The 26034-nt window shown below is 38.4% G+C and overlaps 3 protein-coding genes across 6 annotated transcripts in view; all 3 read right to left on the bottom strand.

The window, feature by feature from the left end:
- Window positions 1-842: 842 nt before the first annotated feature.
- On the bottom strand, window positions 843-9009 carry LOC148059843 (matrix remodeling-associated protein 8-like). The gene is made up of 10 exons (XM_087781943.1): window positions 8818-9009; window positions 5912-5938; window positions 5518-5826; window positions 5353-5454; window positions 4400-4861; window positions 1986-2144; window positions 1855-1885; window positions 1709-1788; window positions 1582-1635; window positions 843-1462 (listed from the first exon to the last, which is right to left on the bottom strand). Exons 1-10 carry the CDS (start codon window positions 8840-8842, stop codon window positions 1437-1439), a joined length of 1275 nt encoding a protein of 424 aa, XP_087638069.1. The 5' UTR covers window positions 8843-9009; the 3' UTR covers window positions 843-1436.
- A 724-nt stretch (window positions 9010-9733) lies between these two features.
- Window positions 9734-12079, bottom strand: aurkaip1 (aurora kinase A interacting protein 1). Its single transcript, XM_087781565.1, has 4 exons — window positions 12004-12079; window positions 11626-11728; window positions 10121-10584; window positions 9734-10000 (listed from the first exon to the last, which is right to left on the bottom strand). Exons 2-4 carry the CDS (start codon window positions 11675-11677, stop codon window positions 9884-9886), a joined length of 633 nt encoding a protein of 210 aa, XP_087637691.1. The 5' UTR covers window positions 11678-11728; window positions 12004-12079; the 3' UTR covers window positions 9734-9883.
- A 5392-nt stretch (window positions 12080-17471) lies between these two features.
- Window positions 17472-26034, bottom strand: part of LOC148059841 (rap1 GTPase-activating protein 1-like) — a 34245-nt gene continuing 25682 nt past the window's right edge. Inside the window, exons 12-26 of one of the 4 annotated variants that reach the window (XM_087780811.1) lie at window positions 25344-25444; window positions 24407-24536; window positions 23557-23712; window positions 23417-23488; window positions 23268-23354; window positions 23065-23205; window positions 21759-21884; window positions 21056-21133; window positions 20169-20278; window positions 19610-19729; window positions 19419-19536; window positions 19239-19344; window positions 18749-18828; window positions 18626-18673; window positions 17472-18457 (exon numbers count right to left, since the gene is read on the bottom strand). In XM_087780811.1, coding sequence (XP_087636937.1) covers window positions 18665-18673; window positions 18749-18828; window positions 19239-19344; window positions 19419-19536; window positions 19610-19729; window positions 20169-20278; window positions 21056-21133; window positions 21759-21884; window positions 23065-23205; window positions 23268-23354; window positions 23417-23488; window positions 23557-23712; window positions 24407-24536; window positions 25344-25444 — 1434 coding nt within the window. In that variant the 3' untranslated portion in view covers window positions 17472-18457; window positions 18626-18664. The remainder of the gene's footprint in view (window positions 18458-18625; window positions 18674-18748; window positions 18829-19238; window positions 19345-19418; window positions 19537-19609; window positions 19730-20168; window positions 20279-21055; window positions 21134-21758; window positions 21885-23064; window positions 23206-23267; window positions 23355-23416; window positions 23489-23556; window positions 23713-24406; window positions 24537-25343; window positions 25445-26034) is intronic. The other 3 variants (XM_087780812.1, XM_087780813.1, XM_087780814.1) reach the window with 3 other exon arrangements.

Genomic DNA, 26034 nt, shown 5'->3' with positions numbered 1-26034 from the left:
GGGGTTATAAGCTAATTGCTAACAGAATGCTACCATCTAGTGGCGGATCGGGGAAGTGCACTTACACAACAGTTACGTGGTGCAGCGTCGCACGGCCACTTTAAAAATCAGCAGATCTGGACAAAGAGTGGTGCTGGAGCCACATGTTTTTTTCAGGTGAAACCTTGTGTTCGCTGTGAATATTTTTTATTTTATTTTATCCCAATTTTCCTTAAATTTGCTTTTGCATTTCCTGGCTAAATTATACAATTGAGTAATTAAGTAAGTAAGTAATTTATATTTGTAGAGCACTTTTCCAGACCAGAGTCACAAAGCGCTTAAAAAATCAAAACAATACTCGATAAAATGTATACTAAAAATGTCAAGATAACACTGAGAACAACACAGGAGTCTTTGGAAAATTTAAGGAAAAGCCTGCACAAATAAACATTTCTTAAGATGTTTCTTAAAGGAGTCAGTAGACTCCATCAAGCACAAAGAGAGAGGAAGATCGTTCCAAAGCTATTATTTTATTAGTAAATTATTATTAATTATATATTATAATTAATGCCTTTTTGTTTATTTTTTATTAATTAAATTATTATAACTCTTTTAGGCAGTTTTTTTCTACTTAACAGAAACTCTTGATTTATAATGAATCAGTTGTTAATGAATGATTCTTAGTACACAATCAAATACTCCTCTTTATAATATCATGAATTTGCTATTCCAAAGACTTGTTATTTTTTTCTATATTTCGTCCCTTTTATATTTATAGGAACGTTTAGAGATTGAGTTAACAACTGTGAAGGAAAGATAGATGTGAACGGTTTAGAATGCAGACAAAAAAACGACTCTAAGGCTTTGATCTTTTTAAAATATTTTATTAACACAGACAAAAAAAAGGGAAAATAACTTTTTCTTAATCTTGAAAAAGTACACGGAGAAGGACCAAAGTTGCTGGACCTGTGTCACAATCAGTTAAAAGTCAGTGTTATTTGCAAATGGTTTTTTTTTTGTAAATCCTGAGTTCCATAGAGTATGTCATTCCCAATTTGGAATTTAATGTAATGTCAATGAAATGAAAGTGACTATACAAGCGATGCATGGGCTTCAAAGCAGTCTTACACTTACAGTAAATGATTATTCTAGAGTATCTGTTGCAAGCTACAGTTCTGCTGACACAAATGTGCTGATGAGGTGAAAAGAAGCTGTGAAGACCGCGTACATGCATGATAACATGTCTTAAGCTGCATGCATTTGAAAAGGAAGTCAACCCATTTAGATTTACACAAGCATAACCCAAAAGTAAACTTTTCAAATTTTGTCAAAATAAGCTCTACGTATAAAAAAAAAAAAAAAAAAAGATTATTTAAAAAATGACGTCGTCCGTCTCCTCCTTGATTCCTGCCTCTCCACCTCTGCTCTGGACCTGCCAGCAGCTTTTATTGACTCACTTACTTCCACATCTTGCCTTCAAAGTCTGAAACAAAACACAAACACTGACGTCATTCCTAACTGTAAACATTGCCATGACTCGAGACATCACTACAGTGTTTTGGACAGGAGGGGTCGCTGTGCGCAAAATCACTGGCAGCTCACCCTTGTTGTAGTCTTTGGTCAGATCCCTCTCCCTCAGTAGGTTGTTTTTATAGTCTGAGGATCAAAATAAAAAGATCAAGTTACGATGAAACACTAAGATTCTGGTTCAGGAGCAGCTTCGTCTTACCCGAGTTCAGAGGTTCTTGGTTGAAAGCCCTGAGCTCTGTGCACTCCAGCTGCACCTCACCTTGGTTTATAACATTCCCCCTGTAACAAAAGAGCATTCTTATCTTAATCTGAGGATTTTCTTTCATTTATTTAAATCAATCTTACTCGTCATATCCACGCAGCTCGTACTCCAGGCCTGAAGATGAAAATCAAAGTTTTTTTCAACACAGAGATGTAGATGTTTTTGGAAGGACATTTGAAGGGAGAGTCTTCTTGGTAAACAAACAACAGACTACCTCTGTTTTTGCGCCTTCGTGTCAGCCAGATGATCGCGACCACAACGAGTGCCAGCAGAAGGAAAGTTGCCAGGAAGTAGCCCAAGTGCTGCACGAAATATCCCCGCTGCTCCGGGAGGATGACGTTCACCACATGAGGACTTTCCACCTCCTCCACTCCTACAGTCAACGAGAAAACATCAGCTCCTGTTTATTGATGTTATAATTTGACGTCTCACTTCAATAATTACTGAGTACTAAGAGTACTTGTACAAGTATTTGAGGAAAAACCTGTTTAATCTTTCAATGTTATGACTTGTATGTATAAATAATTTAAATAAATCCAAATGATTAAACAAAAACAAAAAAAGGTAAACATTGCATATCTATCGATCTTTATTTGTTATTCATGAGAAGAGAAGAATTTAAGATAGGAATATGTCAATGTTAAATATTAAGTGAAGCAAAATGTAAATAAACAAAGCAAATATTGTATTTAATATGAAAATAAATATAATAAATTATTGAATAAAAAAACGTCTTTCCAACACCCAAAAGGTGAATGTTTTGATCCAATGAATTATGTAAAAAAAAAGGAAACTACAGTTTTTATATATTATTGAACTCTGAATTGGGGCACACACTAAACAACACATTAGTGCGACCTTTCTGTATGGATGAATTTCATGAAAGCGTGAGCACGGAAGTGAAACATGAAGAGGTATATTGATAAACATGGTTTTATCAAGCTGAGGAACAGAGTGAGTAAACATGAGATTAAAATAATTTGAATCCCCAAAAGACAAACTAAACTTTGTGAAAAGCGGAGGCAAGCAGGAGTTAAATAACTTCCAGACCTGATGTCATGCAGCTGTTATTTCTTTTCCCTCCACTGAAAAAACAGAGAAAGACAGAAAAGTGTGAGGACAGGCAGAGAGAGTGAAATGTGGTTTTGTCTGAAAAGTCTCTATTAGTCTTCTATTTTTACCATCTGAGACGAAGCAAGTCTGGGTCAGTCAAATGGGGAAAAAATCTGTTTAGGGACAAACATGCACAAACAAAGTCTGTGGGCTTCTATTGAGGAGCTTTGCTTTTATTAAATCTAGACCACAATTTGAATAACATGTGGAAATCAGTTGCAGGTTAAAGTAAGGAAAGCGGTTTCACAGTCAAAATAACAAAACAGAAACATCTTAGTTTTATTCTCTGCTACTTGTTTCTTCAGTGAGTCTATCTGAGTGAAAAACAAATTAATAAAATTCAAAGTAAATATTTTTTCTTTTGGGCAACATTATAAACTTTGATCAAACGTTGAGCCAAAAGACCAAAAACCAAAAGGTTTCTTTAATATGTTGGTAAAACTTTGAAGAAAAAGGTAAAGTAATATAAATGAAAATCGAAAAAAACAAACTATGTTGATCATATGTAAGTAAGTCATTTTTATTTGTAAAGCAACTTTCACAGACCATATGTAACATTTTCCACTCAGTTAACTAAATTTCCTATTTTTTGTATGAAGGCTTGGCCTGTTCCCTTAAATGATGCATAATAAAATATGATTGAAAGAAATTGAAAGTCAGGAGATGCCTTGTAAAAGATCAACAAAGGGCTTCATCTCTTTTTGCTGAAGCAGCTTCATTTGAAAGTCAGTGATGCGAGAGAGCATCTTCATTAAGTCTGTTGACAGCTCACATGCTGCTCTGTTGATTCTTGCTGCAGTCAACTGACATCTTCATCTGGACTATAGATTTTGCTGAGCCAAATTATGTCATGTATTGTGGTGTCAAAATAGCTTGTGTGTGTGTCGGTCTTTGTGTATATGCATGTGTGTGTGTGAGATGTGTTGCTAAAATATTTCGCTATTAAAATGGAGAGATAAAGCTATAGGATAGCTCAGTCTTTCAGGACACAGATGCAAAGCAGATGTAAGAGGCTGTAGCTAACTGCCTTGATACACGCCTCCATCAGGAACTGATAGACATCAAAAAGGAAAAGGAGGACAAACAAAGACTGTGAGAACAGCCTCATCCAGACGTACATTGGGAGAGTTTGGAAAATGAGGGCAAACTGAGAAAAACAGAAGACTACCCACCACTCCCAGCTAAGTAACAGTGGAGCCAACTCCTCCACCTAATGCAGTTAAAATGTCCCTGCAGTAAAATGACTTCCTAAAACACACATTTATACGTTTTTTTTCAACGCAGTTAACAGTTTAACCGTCTCTCCTTCAGCTCATACATTCCACTCTGTGCACGCCCCCCCCCCCACCACCAACTCAGACAAACAAACAGAGGCAAAACTGCCGCCAAACAACAACTATGACTATAAATATAACGGGAAGACCACAGCGATGTGCTAGCGTCACTCACCGTGGTGGGGAAGTACAGTGAACACCACTCAAATCAAAAGGTCAAAGATGATTTTCAGAAACTTACTCGGCTCTGGCAGGTCGTTCTGGAAAGTCTTTGGCATCTCCGTGGGCGTCGGGGGAAGTTCCGGCCCCACCGTGAGTCTGAAGAGTCGTCTCTCGTGCAGACCGCAGTAGTGATGGTGCAGGTTGCAGGAGTAGAGGCCCCTGTGAACGGGCCTCAGGTCCAAGATGGTGAGGGAGAAGTCTCCGAAGGTGAAGGCGTCCTCCTCCACTCGCATTTTGTTCAGAGCGAAAAGTGGCCCGTAGTCCCTGCGCTCTCCAGAAGCGTAGAGGTCCACAAGACGGCCGGCCCTGTCGGGACGAACCCCGGGTGGCTGGAAGTCCCAGTGGGCCACCTGCTGCTGGTCCTCCTGCAGGCCTTCTCTCCAGAGTGAGCGACGGTTTACACACGGCAGCACCACGGAGCTTCCCAGCAGGACCACAAACACGGTCTTTTCTCCGTCCCAGTACCGTCTCTCTTTCTGAGCTGGAATCAAAAAAGTTTGGATTACACCAAACTTAAAAGGACTCATTGTTGTGTGTTTTATAAGGACCCCTGATCGAGAGCCAGCATGACCAGATGTTCTTTAACAGGTCCACATGCTGAGCTGACTCTAGCTCTACACTTGAGACTCCAGCCACACGGACACACACTCGCTCACTCAGCCTTTTTTGAAGGATTTTAAATACAGGAAGTTCAAAATGTTACACAGCAGTGAGTCTCATTAGCACTCCTATCTTCATCTTTTGACTTTTGACCCCTATTGGGAGATGAACCATCCGTCCTTCGATCAGGACAGAAGACGAAGATCATCTTGAAAGTGGTCCCAGATATCATCTGGATCAAGTGAAGGCCAAATCAATTAGTCATGACATCTACACACGCAAACCCTCTGAAAAACCTTCTACCAGCAGGAGCATCTGATGGACATGTGGACCAGAGCACATGGTCGACTTTGAACATTTGTTAACACGTACCAGACTTGGTGACATTGAGCTGGACCTTGATGGACTGCTGGATCTGGCAGTAGTGGTGATGCAGGTTGCAAGTGTAAACTCCCTTGTCGCTGCTCATCACATCTACAAAACAAATTTAAAAGATAATCGAACCATCGAGCCGCAGAACCAGTTATTGTTCCTCACTGTCAATGACGAGAGAAAAGTTTCCGTCCTTGAACGCGGTGCTGGGGATAGAAACACGGCCCTTGTTAAAGCCGTTGTAGACCCTCTGTCGAGCCCCGGGGGACATGTCCAGGATGCGCTCTGTGGAATACTTTGGAGTGCTGCGAACCAAGTCCCAGTGGACCACTCGCTGCCGGTCTTTCAGCCTGTCCTGAGTCCACACCATGCGTGGACTATGGCAGGGCAGGACCGCCTTTGAACCAGCGGGCAGAGTCATGTTCCTGGCATCCACCACCACACCAAGCCCACTGCTGCCGCTCTGACACCATGCTAGAAAAAATAAATCTCCCTGTCAGCAGCTCTTAAGGAGACTGATTTAAATTAACATGGAAAATTACATAAATAAAATATTTACCTGTTGGCAGTCCAACAGAAGCAAGAACTGGAGGAGAGAAAAAAAAGTTTTTACATTAGTAAAAGTCAGAATTTTGGTAAAAGTTCTGTGTAACTGTGATATTCCAAGGTAATGCTTCAGAATCTGTGCTCAGCAACGTGTTATGTGTGAGTGTACTGACGAAAAAAGGCTCTATTCATCCGGGTCGCTTCTTTCTAACAGGGCAGAGACAAATAAATAACTGCTTGAGTGACTGTAGAGCTTTAGGTCGGTGGTTATTACAACTGTATTTGAAAATAAGGTCACCCAAATATGTTTAATTAGAGCTCAATAGTACTTTTTTATTTTGACAAAGGGATCTTATGTCCTTCATCTAGTGAGGTTTAAAACTAATGTTGCATATATTTTTGGGTTTAATTAACGACAACAATGACCCATGAGTCTTCTGACAACAATCAAAATCACTTTCAGATTGAACCTATTGTGACAAATGTAAAAATAAGCCACAAGTTGGTGCTACTGCAGAAGTGCCAGGGTCTATTTTATTTGGAGTCGTATGAACTCCCTGGTGCTTTCAGATGGCTTTTTACATTTTGGAGAGATAGAATAAACCTTCAAGGAATTACAGTAATTTAAATTAAACATTGTCAAAAGCTGCCAAATAGCTTAATGACCAAATAAGTACTTTGGTCTAGTTGAGTTTATAAAACCATATTTGATTTCACCTCTAAATAACAGTCTTTAGTTCCATGACAAAGTGCCACGTTTCCAAAGCCACTGTTCTCCAAACTCGCTCAAACAGGCGCCTTTGCAGGAAGTGATCCACTCCTGAGTCACAGCAGCTCCACAAACCTTGCAGCATCAGCAGGGGAATGCTGATCTTATAATGGTTTGTTGACTTGTCTGTTCATGTTCGATGCGTCCCAAGATATCAGACAGATATCTGCCTACCCCCAGACAATCACTCTGCTTTTGATGTCAGGATTGTGCTCGGTGGTCTCACAACCTTGCACCATAATAACAGTAAAAGCGAGTTGAAATGGAATCAAGAGGAAGAATGGAAAAATATACAGAGGACAGAAGAGTCAGAATGCAAAGCAGAGTCACAGCCCCTGTAATTTGCTCTTATCCCTCCGGCAGCCACCGACTCACATTTGAGACTTAACAATGTGCAACTAAGTAACCTGCAGGTAATTACAGACATTTACCAAACGACCTGTGAAATCACTGTTGTCTCCCTCCGCAGGATATTGAAGCGTTTATTGAGTTAAGTGAAGCTGCACGGTCAGCAGAAATGAGAAAGAAATACCAACATCCAGGTGAGAAGAGGTGCCAGAGTATGTCAAATAATTTTATGAACATGACGTGAATACCTCTCGGGTGCATGACAGTGCAGTGGTAAGCGCGAATGTGAATGGTTGTATGTCTTTGTGTGCCTTACACCAGACTGGCCTCCTGTTCAGGGTGTTCCCGCCTCTCACCCGAAGAAGCTGGGAAGGGCTACAGCCCCCTGACTCTGGAGTTCTAAATGTTCTTAGTTATTTGAACATTTAGCAACAACAAAAAAAAAAATTGTCTTGAATGTGCGACACATGTGACAATATATTACAACTTTATTTAAAGAAGCTCTAGAACAACTCTAATTAGAATTATCTCTATAATTATTCACAATCTCTGTTCTCTACAATATGCAATTCTGTTTTATTTAGCTTTATCCATCAGTCTCCTCGAATTTATCCTGTCTTCTCATCTTTCCAAAAGAAGTTTGCGAGGTAGTCAAAATGGGGATCAGCTCCACATGGTCAGGCAGGTCATCAAGGAGAGGCCTGGATTAAACCTGCTACTCATCTGCATCGAGTCAAAAGGTCCCGGCTTGAAGTTCACGACTAATTAAAAATAGAAATTAAGTAGATGTTTTTTATAATATGAATTGGTTTGCAGATAAATCTTTGTGTTCATGGTACAAAGAAAGTCTGCCTATAATTCGTCGTATTAATAAAAATGAAGCCCAAATATATTCCAAAAGTCAACTCGACTAATGTAAAAAATATATATTTTTAATTCTAATTGAGTGATAAAATGAAATTCTTCTACAATAAATTGTCAAACTCCAAATCCACTCACTCATCATTTAAAGATGGCAGTGTTAGCCAGTTAAGATAAGCAAAGAAAGGAATAACGGATATCAATATTATACAGAGACATCCAATAACAGGTAAACTGATATCAATGGAAACTATGGACTAACTGTAGAAATGCCAGATTGCTAAATTTGTTGTACATGTCTTTTCTAATCCTTTCTTTCCTGGTAAGAATAAAAACCATTTTATTTTACCGTACAATGTTTTTTTTTACGACCCCAATCAATTAAGACCTCGATGGTTGAGGTTTTTGATCCCCGTCCTCTTCAGGGCCCACTCACGGTGAAACGCTCATTACTGACACATATAATGAGGGGCTGCAAGATTGTGCTGACTCCCCACATCTGACCGCACATAACCAGAAACACATTGAATAAAACCCATAAAAAAACACACACACATCTGGACTTGATCCACAATCTGGACATGATCCACGCAGAGGTAACATGTCTTGTTTAATAGTTGAAGCTTCAATGTTTGTTTATATAAGCAAGATAACCACAACATACCCAACAAAGATTATCAACTTTTTTTTTTAACTTTCCTCTTACATTGGTTCAAGTTCAAGTTCAAATTGTTTATTGTCATAGGCACAGTAGAGAAATGGTAACGGCATGGTTGCCATTTGGCAAACTTAAACGAAATCTTTCATTTTATATTTGTAATTTAAAACAAATCAGACAAACATTTAAAAATCTAAAGTGTAAAGAATCATAGCCTTCACCTCTTGTTTTTAACCAGCAACTTTGCAAAAATATTTTCCTCAACATAGATGTAAATGCTTACCTGTAAATGTCAGATAGAGGTGCATCGTCTTTGCTGTACTGAAGTTGCAGCAGCAGAAGTAGACAAAGTGTTGTTCACTTCAGGAAAGTCAATGTTCAAGCTCGCCGAGCAGCAGCAATCCAGATGTGTTTTGTTGCAGTCCTGAACTCCAGATCATCCAGACGCTCCGCCTCCTCCTGCCTCTGAAACCCAACACCAGCGTGCCTCACAGCTGGACCATGTCAACTGGTCTTTGTTTGAAAACAAGGGAAAATATATACAAATACGAACTAATAATCGAATTCAACAAGCGTCAAAGGATATATGAAGCTGATGGAGAAGTTGGTGTGGTTAACGTGGATATTTCCTATGGAGCATAACTCTTTTTAGAAGAAAGTCTCAGCAGTGCCTTCTTGACACATTCCAATTGGCCAAATTTGATGGTAAAATGTAGGAACATGCATGTTGACTTCCCTACCAGGTTGTAATCTAGAACAAATAATACAGCAGAACATTAATAGTGTTCCAAGTCGTCTAAACTAAAACCACATTTTATAATCATTACATAACACACGTATTATCACAGGGAATAACTGCAATTGCATTAATATTGAAATATTGGTCTGGAAAAGCGCTCTACAAATATAATTTACTTACTTATAAAAGCCTGACCAACACATTTTGTTGTTGTTCTTATTAATATATATAATGCTGACATCTAGCGGTAAAATTAAAAACTACATTTGAGCTCAGCAGTTTTTGGATGTCAGCCAAAGAACTTTCAGTATTTCAGATCATGAACCTGCCAATTTAATTCATTATAAGTGTCACAACCAATGCATTTAATTTGATAATAAACAAATAGATGATACTTCAAGGCTGATGCAAGTTCAAAATACCTGAATCAATATTGTTCCCGAACAAAAGGAATGTCACATTAAAGTTTCACTCTTTTTATATTTAATAGTCTCAATTAAGATTTTCAGACATTCAGCAAAAAACAGAAACACACATGGCAGAAAAAACATTTTCTGGTGGTTTTTAATAATGCGACAAGCTGTCCAGCGTGATGCTCTGACGATGCTTCTCAATCCGATTTTTTTGCACAGCGTCTGACGTAGATCAGCGGTGTTGTCCATCCTGCAGGAGCCTTCTTCAGACCTGCTCGTCTCCAAAGCTTCTCCAGGTCCTTCTCGAATTTCTTCTGTTAGGGAAACACACCAACATGCTTTGGATACAGTAATGCATTTACAAATGACATGTGTCATGCCATAGAAATATTAGAAATATATTTAGGATACTGATAAATTAAATGAACACTTACTTGTTTTCTCTTGCCTCGACCATCCAAAACTTTCCTATGCAGGAACCTCGTCCGTTTTTGCAACTTCCTATATTTATGCCTGTTCATTTTACGCCGCCGGATCTTAAGAACATTCGTACAACTAAGAGGTGTTACTGATCCCTCACTGTCCTCCAACACAGGCGCAGTAACTGGTGGCAGCATCTTCTCTTCCAAAAAATCCACTTCCTCTAGCGGCTGAGCTGACTCGAGTAGGGGAGGAAGGGAGTAGCGTATAGACAGCCAGGTTTCCAGAGGACTCACTGACAGTTTACGTGGCACCAGAACATCTTCCAGATCCGTTTCCAGTTGGACCCATCGAGGTGGAGGCATGTTGTTAGCGGCTGTTGAGTAGTTTCTCAGCTTTTGGTTCAAGAGGGAGCAGGAAACAGGAATGACAGATTGGACAAAGCCATTCAAATTGTCAGCATGGACTGGGAGTAAGCCTGGTTAAAAGAGGAAAAAGACTTTACCATTGGACATGAAGGTGGATTATATGGAAGTAGATCAATGCCACTATTTTTATTGAATAATTGGATTTAATAATTTTGATATTGAAAGGTTTTATTTACTTTTATTAAATAATTAATTTTTTTTTTTGCTTTTGAATTTAAAAAAAAAACGTTTTTAAACACAGTTTTATATTCTACTTTATGCAGAATCATCGATCCTAGGAGTCTACACCGCTTAGGGACTCGTTGTATAAAAAAAGCATGGCATGATTATAGATGGCTGGAGAAGGAGTGACGGCCATTAATACATCACAATGGGTTCCGTAACCTCTCGTTTCCCGAGATTTCAGAGTCTCTTTATGTGAAAAAGGAAATTTCCTCCATTATGTTCCCAAGTTGTCTTTGTAAAAATTCCAACTTTTCAAAGAACATATTCTGATAAATTACACCGATTAAAAGAGTCATGCGTGACAATTTCTCATTAGCTAACTGAGCTATAGAGATGTAGTGGCTCCAGAAAACACAGTCAAAGTATGACATAGTTTCTGCTGAAATTCTTTGACATCAGAAACCACATATTAAACCTGTGATTTAAAAATGCTGTTTGAGACCCTAGAAGTCGACAACAAAATTGACACCTTCCTGGAAAATACCTAAATTGACGCACCAGTGCTTCCATGTTGACGCCTGACCATCTATGCGTTGCATCAAGTAGCTCAGCAATATTATGGTATTGGATGGCACTGTTATACCTGCATTTATATTGAAATAAAAGGGCTTTGAATTAAAATGACTAAATGTACATTAATTTTTTATTATTATTTTTTTTAATATTCAATTTCTCAATTTGATTTTTTTGTAATTATTGTAATTAGAATATCAAACTCTAAGTGTAAAAAAAAACACTTATTAAGTTATTTACTGAAAAATTAAATGCAACCATTCAATATACAATTTATTAAAATCAATGCTTGAAAAACTGATGGCACTGATATATTTCCATAGGAAATATTGCAAACTCAGATTCATACTTACAACTTGCCCTCCGTAAGAGACGAACACCACGGGCGAACTTCGACGTAAACATTGTGCTTTATCAGCAGTTAGCCATTAGAATTGAGACGAATGCTTATGGCTCCTAAGGTGGGAAAACAATAAAAACAGAAGACAAAAACTTAGTGATATTACAACAATTTGGCTGTAAACAGATCGTTGTTATATGACATTATATTCGTCCGTATTACGGACACATGGAAATGTTCGTCTGGTGCCTGAGCTAACACAGCTAACACTGTCTTCGTGTACCGTAGCCTATAAATAAACATGCCTTTTCTAACAATACATACATTAACATTTTGTTATCTCAAATACTTGTCAACACAGATATAAAGGTTAATACAAAACACAACGTACCAAATTTCTGTGACCGAAATACTCTTCAATGTGACACGGATGGATGTTTGTGCTTCGTAAAATAAAGCACTTCCGGTTTCTGGAGGTGAACAGACGTTCCGCCACAAAAAACGTAAACGTAACCGTACCGTTATATATACTGTATATATATGTACATAGAAACAAGCTTTGAGAAAAAAACACTAATATTTAAATTTATATATTTATTTCTAAATATTTTGAGAGGTGCATAGTAAAAACAATGAATACATTTTAAGTATATGATTAAGTTCTATGATCTCAAAGTGTTTTTGATTGATTTTATCACAAAATCTGGAAGTTTTCGAAAAAAAACACTAATATTTACATATTATAATATTTTGTAAAAACAATGATTACATATTATGAATATTATTTAGTGTTATGATCTCAGGGTAATTTTTTGATTGATTGTATCCCAACATCTTGAAGCTAATTAGAAAAAAACAAATATTTACAAATAAATATTTAAAATATTTTGAGAGGTGCCTAGTAAAAACAATAATTACATATTATGAATATGATTTAGTTCTATGATTTCAAACTGATTTAGAGTGATTTCATACCAACATCTCGAAGCTATTGAGAAAAAACAACAATATTCACATGTACATATACAGTAATGACCCTGGTCTAGAAAGGCGCTATATAAATAGAGATTATTATTATTATATAAAATTATTTAATCAACCTTTGGTTAAGTTAAGAATGAATCCCGGCAACATGTTTCTTCCCAGGAATTTTTTTTTTTTTCATCTGCAGATGAGGCATGTTCTGTTCAGCTTTCTTAACTTCGTTCCATTTTTAATCCCATACATGATGTGTGGAACCATCAGTCACATTCATGACACTTTACCTGTTTAAGTGGAAATAAATAATGCCAGTAATTATCATGAATCAAAACCATACATTTTAGTCTCACTTACCCATGTACATCTGTCTAGTGGTAGTCCAAAAGCAAGGTCAACAGGTAGACAAGGTGCTCGTCCAAACATCAACTCATATGATGCATAACCAGTGACATAATTTTTCGTGCAATTTTATGTGTGAACTAAGGGTTTCACTTAGTTTTTCCACTGTGTCTTCTGCTTTCCCAAAGTGTTCCAAGCATGCCCAAAAGTGTCTGATTAGATCACTCTACTGGGTTTCCTCTGGGATGGTATGGTTCTGCTCTTTTGGATTCCTGCTGCCTCACAAAGCTCTTTAATTAGCCTTGACTCAAAATCCGGCCCCTGGTCAGTATGGATTCTCTCAGGAATGCCGTAACAATTACATTTTCCCATAAATACTTTGCTACAGTTCTTGCTTTTTGGTTTGGCGTTGGAATGGCCACAGCAAACTTGGTAAACTGATCTGTTAGGACGAGAATGTCTTTGGCATTACTTGAGTCAGACTTGAGACTCAGAAAATCCATCCATGAAAGCAGATCATTGTCTGTACTTTTACAGCTTCTCGGTCTTCCTCAGTTCTAAGGAGTAGCAGCAGTTCAGCAAAGGACGGTGGATTTGACTTTTTCTGTTCCAGCTGGAGTTCTGAAATGAGCGAATTGTCCCAGCAGCCTCTGCAGAACTGATCAAGGCTCAGATGTTTTACAATGTCTGCGGCAGGTGGCAGTAAGCTGTTGAGGAGTGAACGCTGGATGTCAGATATTCTTGGGTTTTCATAATTGGTTCAGTGCCAGAGTGCCAAGTGTCATAGTCGACCTCATGTGGTGGGCGTGGCACCCTTCCAGAGAAAACATGGAGTCTGGGAGACAACAGTGTGTGCATGGCTGTATCCTCACCTTTAAAAATGTACTCCACCACGTATCTTTGGACCTCAGGTGGATTGAGATCATTGGCAGAAATGTTCACAGAGGACATAGTAAGACCTAAGGAGGGCCCTAGTGTAGACTTGAGATAAGGTTTTGATAAAACACCTTTTATCTGTGCTGGTAGTAAAAGTATACGGTAATAGCGGCTCTAACACAGCTAGTGACGACCCAGACTCGTACTCTTCCACCCACATCCTATGATACGGAGAATCTGGGGAATCAATGGAAAATGCAGAACAACTGTACAATAGTTCTCCAAAAATGAAACAACCTTATCTTATTTACAGTTGATCACCAGATCCTGCTGAGAAGACTAAGGGATGAAGTGGGACTGTCTGGGTCTGTGTTAGAATGGTTCTCATCTTACCTTTCTGGGCGCAGTTTTAGTGTATCTGCCAATCAAATGAGGTCTGAATCGGCAGATCTGTTGTGTGGAGTCCCTCAAGGTTCTGTTCTGGGTCCTTTATTTTGCTGTACTTGATTCCCCTCGGTAAAATCATTCAGAGATTTCCAGATGTTTCTTATCACATTTTTGCTGATGACATCCAGCTCTACTGCTCTTTTGACCCAACTGAGCCCCAAAGGCTGAACAGCTTAGTCAATTGTTTGCTAGAAATCAAACAATGGCTGATTGAAAACACTTTACAGCTTAATGTGGACAAAACTGAAACTCTGGTGATTGCTCCTGATGATAAGATTCCAGGGTTGAGTCAGTACTTGGGTGACTTAGGTCAGTCTGTCAAACTGAGCCTGAGAAACCTGGGTATTGTATTTGATAAAGACATGTCTCTTGTTCAACACTGCAGAAAACTGATCAGAAACTGTTTCCTTCAACTGAGAAAAATCTCTAAACTTAGGAAAATGTTGTCACAACGTGATCTGGAGCTTGTAATCCATGCGTTTGTTTCTTCTCGTCTGGACTATTGTAACAGTTTGTTTTCATGTCTTAACAAGAAGGAGCTGTCTCGTCTGCAGTTGATTCAGAACTCTGCAGCGAGAATTCTGACCCGCTCAAGTAGGAGAACTCACATTTCTCCGATCCTTAAAACTCTTCACTGGCTTCCAGTTTCTTACAGGATCAACTTTAAAATTCTGGTTCTTACTTTCAGAGCTATTCATGGTCAGGCTCCTCCTTACATCACTGATCTGATCCAGCCTTATACCCCAGCTCGGTCTCTGAGGTCTGTGGATCAGAATCTACTTATGGTTCCACGCACACGGCTCAGGACCAGAGGAGAGAAATCTTTTCAGGCTGTTGCTCCTAAGCTTTGGAACAATCTTCCTCTCTCTTTGCGCTTGATGGAGTCTACTGACTCCTTTAAGAAACATCTTAAGACGTTTCTATTTGTTCAGGCTTTTCCTTGAATTTCTCGAACTCCTGTGTTGTTCTCGGTGTTGTCTTGATCTTTGAAGTATGTACTGTTTTGAGTATTGTTTTGATTGTTAAAGCGCTTTGTGACCCTGGTCTCGAAAAGCGCTATATAAATAAATATTACTTACTTACTTACTTACTTATCTGCTTCATCTCTGTAAACGTCACTATGCAATACCGCATTAGGTATTTTAACCGCATGGTCGTCAAACACATTCATTTTTTCCGGTATAAGTGTGAGTGTTCGAACCGGTATGGCCTCAGACAGCCAGTCCGGGTTCTACTCCCCGTACTTCCTGGTTCCAAAGAGGACGGGGGGGGGGGGGGGGAGACCCATTCTAGATCTGAGCCATCTAAATGGGTTCATGGACAAATGGCTCTTCAGAATGTTATCAGTCAAACGCCTGCTCCAGTGCGTGCAGAAAGGAGACTGGATGACGTCAATAGACTTGGCAGATGCTTATTTTCACATCCCGATCATTGCTCGACACAGGAAGTTCCTCAGGTTCGTGCTAGATGATGATGATGATCCAAAGCAATAAGTAATTGTAGTATCATCATAATATATTTATCATTATATTGAACATTAGTATTTGATACATTTTGTTCGACATTATTGATGTACAGGATAAATAAGAGTGGCCCCAAAACAGAACCCTGTAGCACCCCCTTGGGAACAGTGACAAATTCAGAACAAACTGTTTCTTCATATTCAATACATTGGGTTCTGTTTTCTAAATAATTTTAAAACCAAGCAACAGTATGTTTTGATGAGAAGAAGGCATTTTTTAGTTTGATAGTGTCGACAGTGTTAGTGTGTTTTGAAGACCAATACGAGTAAAGCACAACACTGATTTATTTTATTTATCAATTGCTACAATAATCTCATTTATCACCTTCATAGTAGCAGTGATAGTGCTGTGTTTTTTTCTGAAGCCTGATTGCTATTTAGAGAGGAACCGTTGGAATGTTTTTTCTGTCAACTGAAAGATTAAAAGAATTGTAAGTGGCTTAGCAATAAAATCAGCTCCCAGGTTTAACAAGAACAGCTCAATCAACTCTGGTCCAGTGGGATTTCTTTGTGATCAGTAAAAGGAACGCTATTTAAAAGATCTCCTTTTTGATCAGCGAAGTGCTTTTATTTCTAATTTCCTATCCATGGCAGCATGATGTCATCTTGCCTTGTCCCATGTCTTATGTTCATGTATGTCGTCATCCAGTTCTGGAGAAAACTAGGGATTTTCTCGTCCCTTCATCCCTTTAATTCTTTCTATTGTTCATTCACAATTTACTTGAAAGTGTCTTGAAAAAAGTCCAAGCTCTACATCCGGTAAAACCTTTATATGTTCCCACTTAACCATAGACAAATCATGATGAAAGGCTTGTTCTTCAACATTTTTGAGGTTTGTTCTACAAACAATACAGGGTTTGCACTTTGGAATCCTAGTGTTTCAGCAACAACACAATCATAACATATCATTACAAAGGACACCAAAGGAAGAGAACATATGAGGCATGCAAGTTAGAAGGAAATCTATCAGGGTGGATTTATCTGGACTTTCAGGTTTAGGCCTGGTGGGAAAGTTACTTCACTGGGTGAGATGTCTCGCCCGTATCCAAGCAGATGACATCCAGCCACTGTAATATGTAGAGATTGTACTATTTCTACATCTACATAAAATTTCATTTGTTAATGGATTAACTGGGAAAGAACAATCGAAGCATGACACCCGAATTGGACATACTGCACATAGCTACACCACCATCATTTTTGGCCGGGTCGGATGGAAACATTGTACCCAAGAATATTAATGTCTTCATTTGTGACTTAGTAGACCAGGTTTCTATAATCACAACAACATTATATTGTATTTGTAAACATTCGTAAGTTATATTTTATGTCTCTGTAATTGAGCCCTTTTTATCAGTATTTACTGTATATGTTCTTAATTCGTTAAAAAAAAAAAGGACTTTGATACTTAAAGAGTAAAAGAATACAGAATTATAAAACGCTCACATTAATACATAATAATCAAATGAAATATAAAGTATGAGCAAAACAGTATATTTTCTACAATATAATTGTGGTTGTAAATACAAGATCTAGATAGCTATCTTTCTATAAGGATTGATTATATAAGCTGAGATCACTTCAGTTTGAAATTGGCCTGTTTCTCTTGCTTTCGACAGAGGGCAAATTATATCTTTTATTATGGGGTTTCCCTCAACAGTCATCAAATAACAGCATAGAAGTTCACAGGACTGTTTATTTTATTTCTTTTATTTAAAAAATACAACAAAAACATGGACGCTATGACATTTAAACTATGTATATTTACATTGTGTGCCAGTGTGTGACCATAAGGCAACTGAAATAAAAACTCAAAGTACTGCAACAGGCCCCCTTAAAAGAACAATTTGTACACTTTTACAATGGTTTTAATTTACAAACATTGAAGGGAAAATCTACAATAAAAAGGGCAACAGTAACCTTCACATCAGTCTTTTTCAAGTCCAATTTTAATATATATATATATATATTTATATATATATATATATATATACTGTATATATATATATACTGTATATATATATATATCCTGCATATAGGAAAATCAGTAGTTGAGGACATTTTAAGTACCTTGAAAGGAATAAATCATCATGTTTTTAATGGAAACATTCAAAGCCTGACAAAGATCTGGAACTTGACATTTGACATTCAAAACAATACACAGTCAACGCGGTAAGACGTTGCCATAGAAATGGCGTGTTATAAAGCATCAGCAGAGAAATAAATAGAAACGTATAAACCGAGCAAACTATACAGAAAATAAGGATGAATTGCACTGCCTCTTCAGGAAGTATTGTGCCTTAGTGATGAGGAAAATATGAATCAAACTCTAATGTCACATTATCCAGTTAGAATGAGGTAAAATAGATCTTTAGGACGAATAGCTTCTGTTTAAGGCCATTTTATTAAGAGATATTTAAGAGAATTAAAAAAACGTATTCGGGGGTTTACGCTTTGGATAATATTGTGCAACATATCGCTGTTGACATTTTAGAAGTCTGGGCTTCTGTTGGCAGAAATAGGCAACAAATGTGTGAACAGGAAAAGACGGTGACCTCCTGGTTAACCAAAGCGAGCGGTTCACTGGCAGCCCACACGTTGCCTTCTTCATTATCTTCGTTGCCGGCGAACGTCTGCACTTTTGTCCCGTTTCTTTGAAGGATGTGACTAATTGGGAACGCTTTTGGAAAATACATTTTAGAATCAAACATCTTTAATACAAAAAAGAGCACTTATAACATAGACTTTCAACTTCTTATCATATATTCTTGATATATTGTTTCAGATCAAATTCAGTTTAACAAATTCACACCTCAAACTTAATTTTCCTTTTAAAGGTTTTGCTAACCTGAATATGGAAATCCAGAAAACATCCAGGTGAGTGAAGCTAACAGTTCTGCCAAGGAGAGACAAAAGATTATGTTCATCAAATGAGTAGTTTGTGGGTGTAAAAAAGGTAGAAATAACTCACAGACGAGGAGTGATGATCTGGTGAACCATCCAGTTTGATCTGGATGTCAGCGTTCTTCCCTCTGTCGCTTTTTCCACCTCCTATACAATGAAGTGAACTTGTTACTAACAATCCCAATTTAAATCCCATGAGTTATCAGCATAATTTCAGGTTCTACGAATTGGTGTGAAGCCCTCTAACCAATAGCGAAGCGGTTAGAGGGCGGAGCACCAAATGACGTAGAACCCCTGAGTTATCACCATAATCTCAGGTTCTACAAAATGGTGCATAGCCCTCTAACCTCGTCGCCCAGCAGCCGCCTTTCTCGCTGAGTTTTCAGTTGGAGGAAGTGCACCGGGTATTTTCCGCCTTTATAGGAAGTGGACTGCACCCAGCTGGGTGGCGAGATCATTAAGCTTTCTCAGACACGAGGCAGAGCCTCGAGAATAAACCAGTAGTGAAGCGGTTAGAGGGCTGAGCACCAAATGATGTAGAACTCTCGTTGGCTAACCTTGGGAGCTACTGCGACTGGTGCTGCTGGTGCTGCTGACGTTGTCTTCCACCCAGGCCGTGTAGGAGTCGCGCTTGTGTGGAGTTCCAGCGGGCGACAGACTCTCCTGATAGCAGTGACACACATGATGAGACAAAGGCTGACACACAAAAAAAAAGACTGAGATCCACGACATCTTACCATGCCTGTGTCATAATCCTCCGTAGCCTCCGTTTCGTTCTCCTCCACCACGCTGGCAAAGCTGCTGGCGTTAGAGGATGAGCGTGAGAGGTCGTGACCTTGAGGGATGGAGGGAGTCCTTCCACAAAGAAAACAAATACACAGCTTTAGATGATGACATCACTGTCACAAGAGAAAGTGTTTGAAGGAACCTGTTTTTTGTCGTGAGAACTTCTGGTGAGCTCTGATTGGAGGAGTTGTCAGATTTGGGGTCTTGAGAGACATGACCACTGTCAGGGGTCTTCTGAGTGTTTGGGGAATTATCCCTGCTGCTGGAGTCACAAAAAGGTTTGATTTAATGATAGACATCAAATGATTTAAATTATAAGTAAACAATGTTATAAAAATGTGCATCAAATGTTTTTAAATAATAAGTAAACAATGTTGGAAACATGTGCATCAAATGTTTTAAACGATAAGTAAAGAATGTTGGAATTTTTTTTTAAATGTACACACCAACAATAAATCACCAACAATGTGGAAATAAAATGAGAGAAAATGCATCACTATCCCGAAAAGTACAACAGTTTGTCTCACAGGTTCTGTGCCACAGTAGAAGTATTTTGCTGATCAATAAATAAATGTTTAAAAACATTCAATGAGGCCTCAGGGGCATAGGATAGAAAAATAAAAATGTGTATATTCTACTGTCTTTTTTCTTGATGTTTTTTTCTTTTTTCTATATCAAACAAAGTGTGAACAACCTCTCACCCCTTCTCTTGGACTTCTTGTATGTTTTCTATTCCAATGGCACTGCTTCTTCTGGAGCTGAAAGGTCCAGTCTTCTTCCTCGTGGGACTTTTGCCCGGGATTATTAAAGACTGTCAATAACAGAAGGAAAGTGCATTAGCTTCTAGCTATTAATCATCAACTTGTTGAAATGATGTATTAAAAGAGCGATGTCTCCTATCAATAAGATGTATTAGGTGTAGCATCAATAGCTCTCAGCTGTTATTATGACAACATATGCACTTAAGCAGCTAAATGTCTAGTTCTCCTGCCAGTCGTCCAGTCAGAGCCTTCGCTCACATAGGCTGGAGATGAAAGATGGATTTAACGGCTCCGGGGCCGACCACTATGCTTTCTATGGCTCTGCTTTGTTCACTCAACCTCTCCTTTCAAGCTCTCAGAACCAGCACTAAAAATATTTCTGGGCAAGAGAGGCTTTAGATTGTAGGTCATTCACACCCATGAGAGAGTGAAACTTAAAGTGACGCTCCAGCGATCAGGACACATTGTGTATTATGCGTTACCGTGTGTAGGAGGTGTGTGGTGATACCCTTACATCACAGCTTTGCTTTTTATTTCATTAGCACCTAAATTCACACCTAGTAACATCTTACACTTTTTTTTTCAAGATAGATTTCAAGTTAAATTAAAGTCTAATCCAGCTCCAAAATGATTTGGTTGATGAAATGATATTATCAAAATGTCTGACATTGTTGTTGTGTGTGTGGATATGAAGAGAATAGCAGCCAGATCAAGACTGAAATCACAGGCTGCAACATGAACATCTAGTTTGGACACAGAACAGAAACATTTCACGATGTAAAGGGATCAGAGAGAAAGCAAGACGTAATAAAGAAATAAAATTGAACCTCTTCTACGGTTCCTATCCCTATGGCACTGCCGCGACGTCCATATTTACTGGGACTTTTCCCCGGTACCAGCAATGACTGAATCACATGGGAGGAGAGACAGGAAGAAAGAAAGGAATACAGAGGGAGTAAGGAAGAGAGAAAAGAGACAGACAGGGAGATGGTGACAAAAAGCAGATGAAAAGGACAAGGACGAGAAAAGCATGAGTACAAACATGAAAATATGTCACTTAATGCTGTCATCATATACACATCAAAACACTTGTGACTCATTCAGTGCTGCTGGTGCGAGACAGACGGTTGTGTGGGTGTCAGTCCTGTGAGAGTGGAGGTCAGTACACAGCAGAGAAACTAGTGAGACATCAGGACAGCACAGTGGTACGATTATCTAAGGGTTAGAAGTTGAGTCAGAGGAATCAATAGATGTTTTCAACCACCATCGTTGAGCACAGACAGAGCCCCTGAACGCACCACCAGAGGGTTGTTACTTATTAAAGAGGATAAGAAAAGGTTTAGCTGGAAAGAGAGCAACCGTTCGGGCGAGTTGAGGATCTTGTCCAGAGTGTGACCACTCCTGTGTGAAGTTAGTCAAGCAGGCAAGTGAAGGAGAAAACAGGAGCTCAAGAGGAAACCACTAAAGAGAACATGGAGGGAGTAGGACTTGCTTCCCTCCACACCAACAGGGGGTGTGCTCAGTACTTACTATCCCCGGGAATTTGGGGCTGTCTGCGGGGTTGTGGTTAAAGCTGCCACTAGTGGACACTGAGTGTTGTTTCTTGAGAGATAGACCCATGGCGTCCATAGACTGGCTCCTGCTGCGTATCACCCGCTAAAGAGAGAGATGAGGAGATACTTTCAGATGACCCCTGTGACCCCTGGGTGCCACAGACCCAGACTATACTCCCGAAGAGAGACAAGGGCAGTGGCCGAACGTAAATCCTGACAGACAAGGAAGTGACAGAGAGCACAGCGCCCCGTGGGTGGTTTGAGTCATTTTTGGTGAAGGTGACTGAGCAACACGTCCAGCGTCCAGAGACATAACAGATAAGAGAAACACACTAACATTTCCTTTTCCACCGGGACACAAGCGAGGATCAAGTAGAGGCTGAAGCCACTAACAACCATGAGGAGCACAAATCAATCATAGTCCCATTATAAGTTAATCATTCAAAGTGTTAGCTTCAGTTAAGAAGTTTTTTCCATCTATTCAAGCCCATGGTGACCTTGAGAGGCATGTTTATTTAACCTGGGAAATATAATCCCTGAGGTCCTCACGTGAAAGAATATCAATGCCATCAGAAAGTTGAATGGTTAAATTTAACATTTGTAATGTTGTTTGACATTTTTATTTAAAATATTGTTGTTTAAGCATTGGCTTTTTTTTAAATAATCAAATTAGTTTTATATTTAAAAGTTGTGTTTGTTTTTTAGTTATAACAAATTTTAATTGAAAAATTAAAAATGAACTAAACATGTTTTTCACATATGGATTAATATTCCTATTCCAGTAATTCAAAAATACATTTTTCAGATTCAATATATTTTTTAATTTATAGCCTTTTCAGTTCAATATAGAATTAGTTAAACTAAAACGCCATGAATAAAAAAAATATTGAATTAAGAACAATTATTTTTGAATGATTACAATTTCAATATTTGACTCTATGCAAAACAACATTATACCAACATTTTTTATTGAATTAAAAAAAAACATTCCAATTTATAAAATTAATTTTATTAATTAGAATATTAAACTAAAAGTGCTATTAAAAATTATTAAACTTGAAAATGTTGAAATCAAATCCAAAAACAAAATTAAAATCACACTTCCAATATACAAATGATTAATGAAATTGATCAATAAAATCATTAAATACATGAAAAAACATTTCAAGTTTCAACATTTGAAATTAAACTCAACCATTTAATATTCTGAAGGCACTGATATATATAAATAATTTTCTGAATCTAATGTCATGTTGTTTCTTTGAAACATTTTTTCCTTATACCTTGAAGGATTCAAAGAAGCCTCCTCCACCTCCGCTCCCGTTCTCCAGCTTGTCATCCTCGCCTCCGACTCCCATCGTGGCCTGGCTGTTGACGTGAAGCTCCTCGTACAGAGTCTCCAACAGAGCTGAGCGTGTCCGCTCCTTCAAAGAAAATACAGTTTTCACAGTCAATGTTTAAGAGAAGATGTACCACCAACACAAACCTCCAGCTTGGCAAACTTCTCTGCTTTATAACATGCATACTCTGCGTTGATGAGTTTGGTGAAGAGAAAATCATGGAATTCTGGGCCCTGAGAAAAGAAAAGTTTAACTCAATAGAACTCAAACTATCAACGTAAACCCTTTGACATACTTTCTTAAAAATGGCAGGATTGGGGAGGGCTGGGCCAAAAAACGGCACGTCATCTCGAGCCGTCACCGACACCTGAAGCAAAACCACATCATGACACGTTTTAATAAGGAATAGAATTGAAAGGAGGAGCAACCAGTCACCTTGTAGAAGACGTTGTCTGAGCACGCGTTGACCACTTGAACCACGACGTAAGCGTGGAGAAAGTTAGAGGCGATCATGTCCGGGACGAACGGCGTGTTTTCTTCTTGGAACATAATCGCAACAATATCGTTTCCTATATGCCGCTTTCTCTGCAACTGAAATGCAAAAGAGAAAACAACAATATTTTGGTTACAAGGACAAAAATTAAGTCAGCAAACAGATACATATTTTGTATTCACTCCAGATTTTCTAATTTATTTGCATTACAATTTTCCAGATACTGCCTTTTTTTGGGGGTAGATGTGTTGGTCTATTATTCAATTAAATTAGCTAAAAAACTTTTTTAAAGGACTTCAATTATATCAACTTCAAAACAATAAAAAATATGTGAATTAAATAGTTCGAGACAAAAATGTTCTTACGTTCTATAATATGACCCAGACAACAAAGGAGCATCAATAAAAAACCTTTAATGGAAAGTATTAATTTTAAATAAAGCATTATTTTGATTTAATAATAAAGAAACAACTCTTCCACGATACTTATCTTAAAGGTTTGAGTCACATTTTGTATTCATGCGATTCCGAGTCCTATATATAGGGGGCGCCATCAATCCTAGAATGACTCAAACATCAATGTCTGAGTTCCACCAACAGTGATCACTCATCTGTGGCTGCATGTGAGCATGAGGAAAAAACAGCTCGGAGCGATCCACCATGACTTTTAATGAATCACTGTCACTTTAAGAGATGGATCAAGCCCCTCTCTGCAAGCAGGACTATGAGTTCATGACAGTCACAGCTTGTGGTGACTCACAGAGATGAGATCATGTGACAACTTTCACAGTACCTGCTGGGTGTCCCCCTCCGTGTAAGGCAGCTTCGTCGACACGTGGAACATGACCTCTTTGTTTCGGTAGTTGCAGTAGATGGATTCTGTGCCAGTTTGCCCGTGAGTCACATCCAAGCCCCCCCGAAATCTGCCAATCAAAAGCATGTCTGAGAGGATATTCACTGCGGCAGGAGTATGCTATAGCTTAGAGTCTATGGCAGAGAAAAAACATATGAAGGGTCACAAAACCTTTTGTGTCTGATTAAATTAAATCACCAAAAAAATGTGTTGATTTTGATCTTTAATCTCTATTGTACTCATCAGTATGTGAGTGTTGGTACAAAACTATTTTCATTGGTATATTTACATTTACAAAATGTGTTTAGGCCCCGGCCACTAAAAAAAAAACATTTTTTCTTGAGAGAAATTTTTGTTTACAATAACCACACCCTCTCTTCTGTGGTTGGTTTAGCGTCAAGGCATCAATGCATCAACATGAACATTAATATACTTTGAGCTAACCATCCAGTAGGCCACATAAAATGACTTGGTGGGTGAGATTTGGCCCCCAGGCCATGATATTGACACATGTAAACAAGCAGGATCTGTCTCGCCTGCAGTTAATACCGAACTCTGCAGTGAGAATTTTCACATTTTCCCGATCCTTAAAACTCTACATCGGCTGCCAGTTTCTTTCAGGGTCAATTTAAAATTCTGGTTCTTACTTTCAGAGTTATTCATGGTCCTGCTACCTATTTGAGCAGGATTTTTATTCTTTTTTCTTAATATTGGGGCTGCTGTGTTTGTCTTATGTTGTCTTGACCTTTTAAAGTATGTATTTTAACTGTGTATTGTCCTGTTGTTCAAGCGCTTTATGACCCTGGTCTGAGAAAAGCGCTTTACAAATAATAATTACTTAGTTACTAAAATGACACTCGAAATCAACATGTTTTACCCTTTAAAGTTATGCAGCTCAACTTTCTCCCCGAGGAACTGCTGGAATTCCGTGAAAGCAGGACTCTCGTCACTGTTGCCGAATAGCTCCTCCTCTGTGGTCTGTGGACACAAGTGGACGATTACAATTGAAGCATTTGCATATTTAACTCATTAGAAATAGGTGGTGGTTGACGCAAATAATTTGACTAACAAACAGGACAAAGTAAGGCCTCTATCTATCTATCTATCTATCTATCTATCTATCTATCTATCTATCTATCTATCTATCTATCTATCTATCTATCTATCTATCTAATCTATCTAATCTATCTATCTATCTATCTATCTATCTATCTATCTATCTATCTATCTATCTATCTATCTATCTATCTATCTATCTATCTATCTATCTATCTATCTATCTATCTATCTATCTATCTTTTGTAGACAATATTAGACAATGATAAGTTATAATATTCAATCTGGGGAGTCCATTGACTTTTAGAAATACAAGCAGATGAGTCAATATCTGGAGGAGGATATTCAAGAGTGTGTGACTCTTATCTTTACTTGAATAAAACATGTTGGCATGGAGGCTTGGATGAAGTGAAGATGTACAGAAGCTCAGTCTTTAAAGCAGAGACTACACTCAAGCAGAAGCTTGGATTACATGTTGATGATTTAAACGTGCTTCGATCCTTCTTCGCCTT

Source organism: Callionymus lyra, chromosome 19, assembly GCF_982586985.1.
Source record: "Callionymus lyra chromosome 19, fCalLyr1.hap1.1, whole genome shotgun sequence".
NCBI classification, from domain to species: Eukaryota; Metazoa; Chordata; class Actinopteri; order Syngnathiformes; family Callionymidae; genus Callionymus; species Callionymus lyra.
Note: the sequence above shows the minus strand (reverse complement) of the source record. Positions and strands in the feature narration are given on the sequence as shown.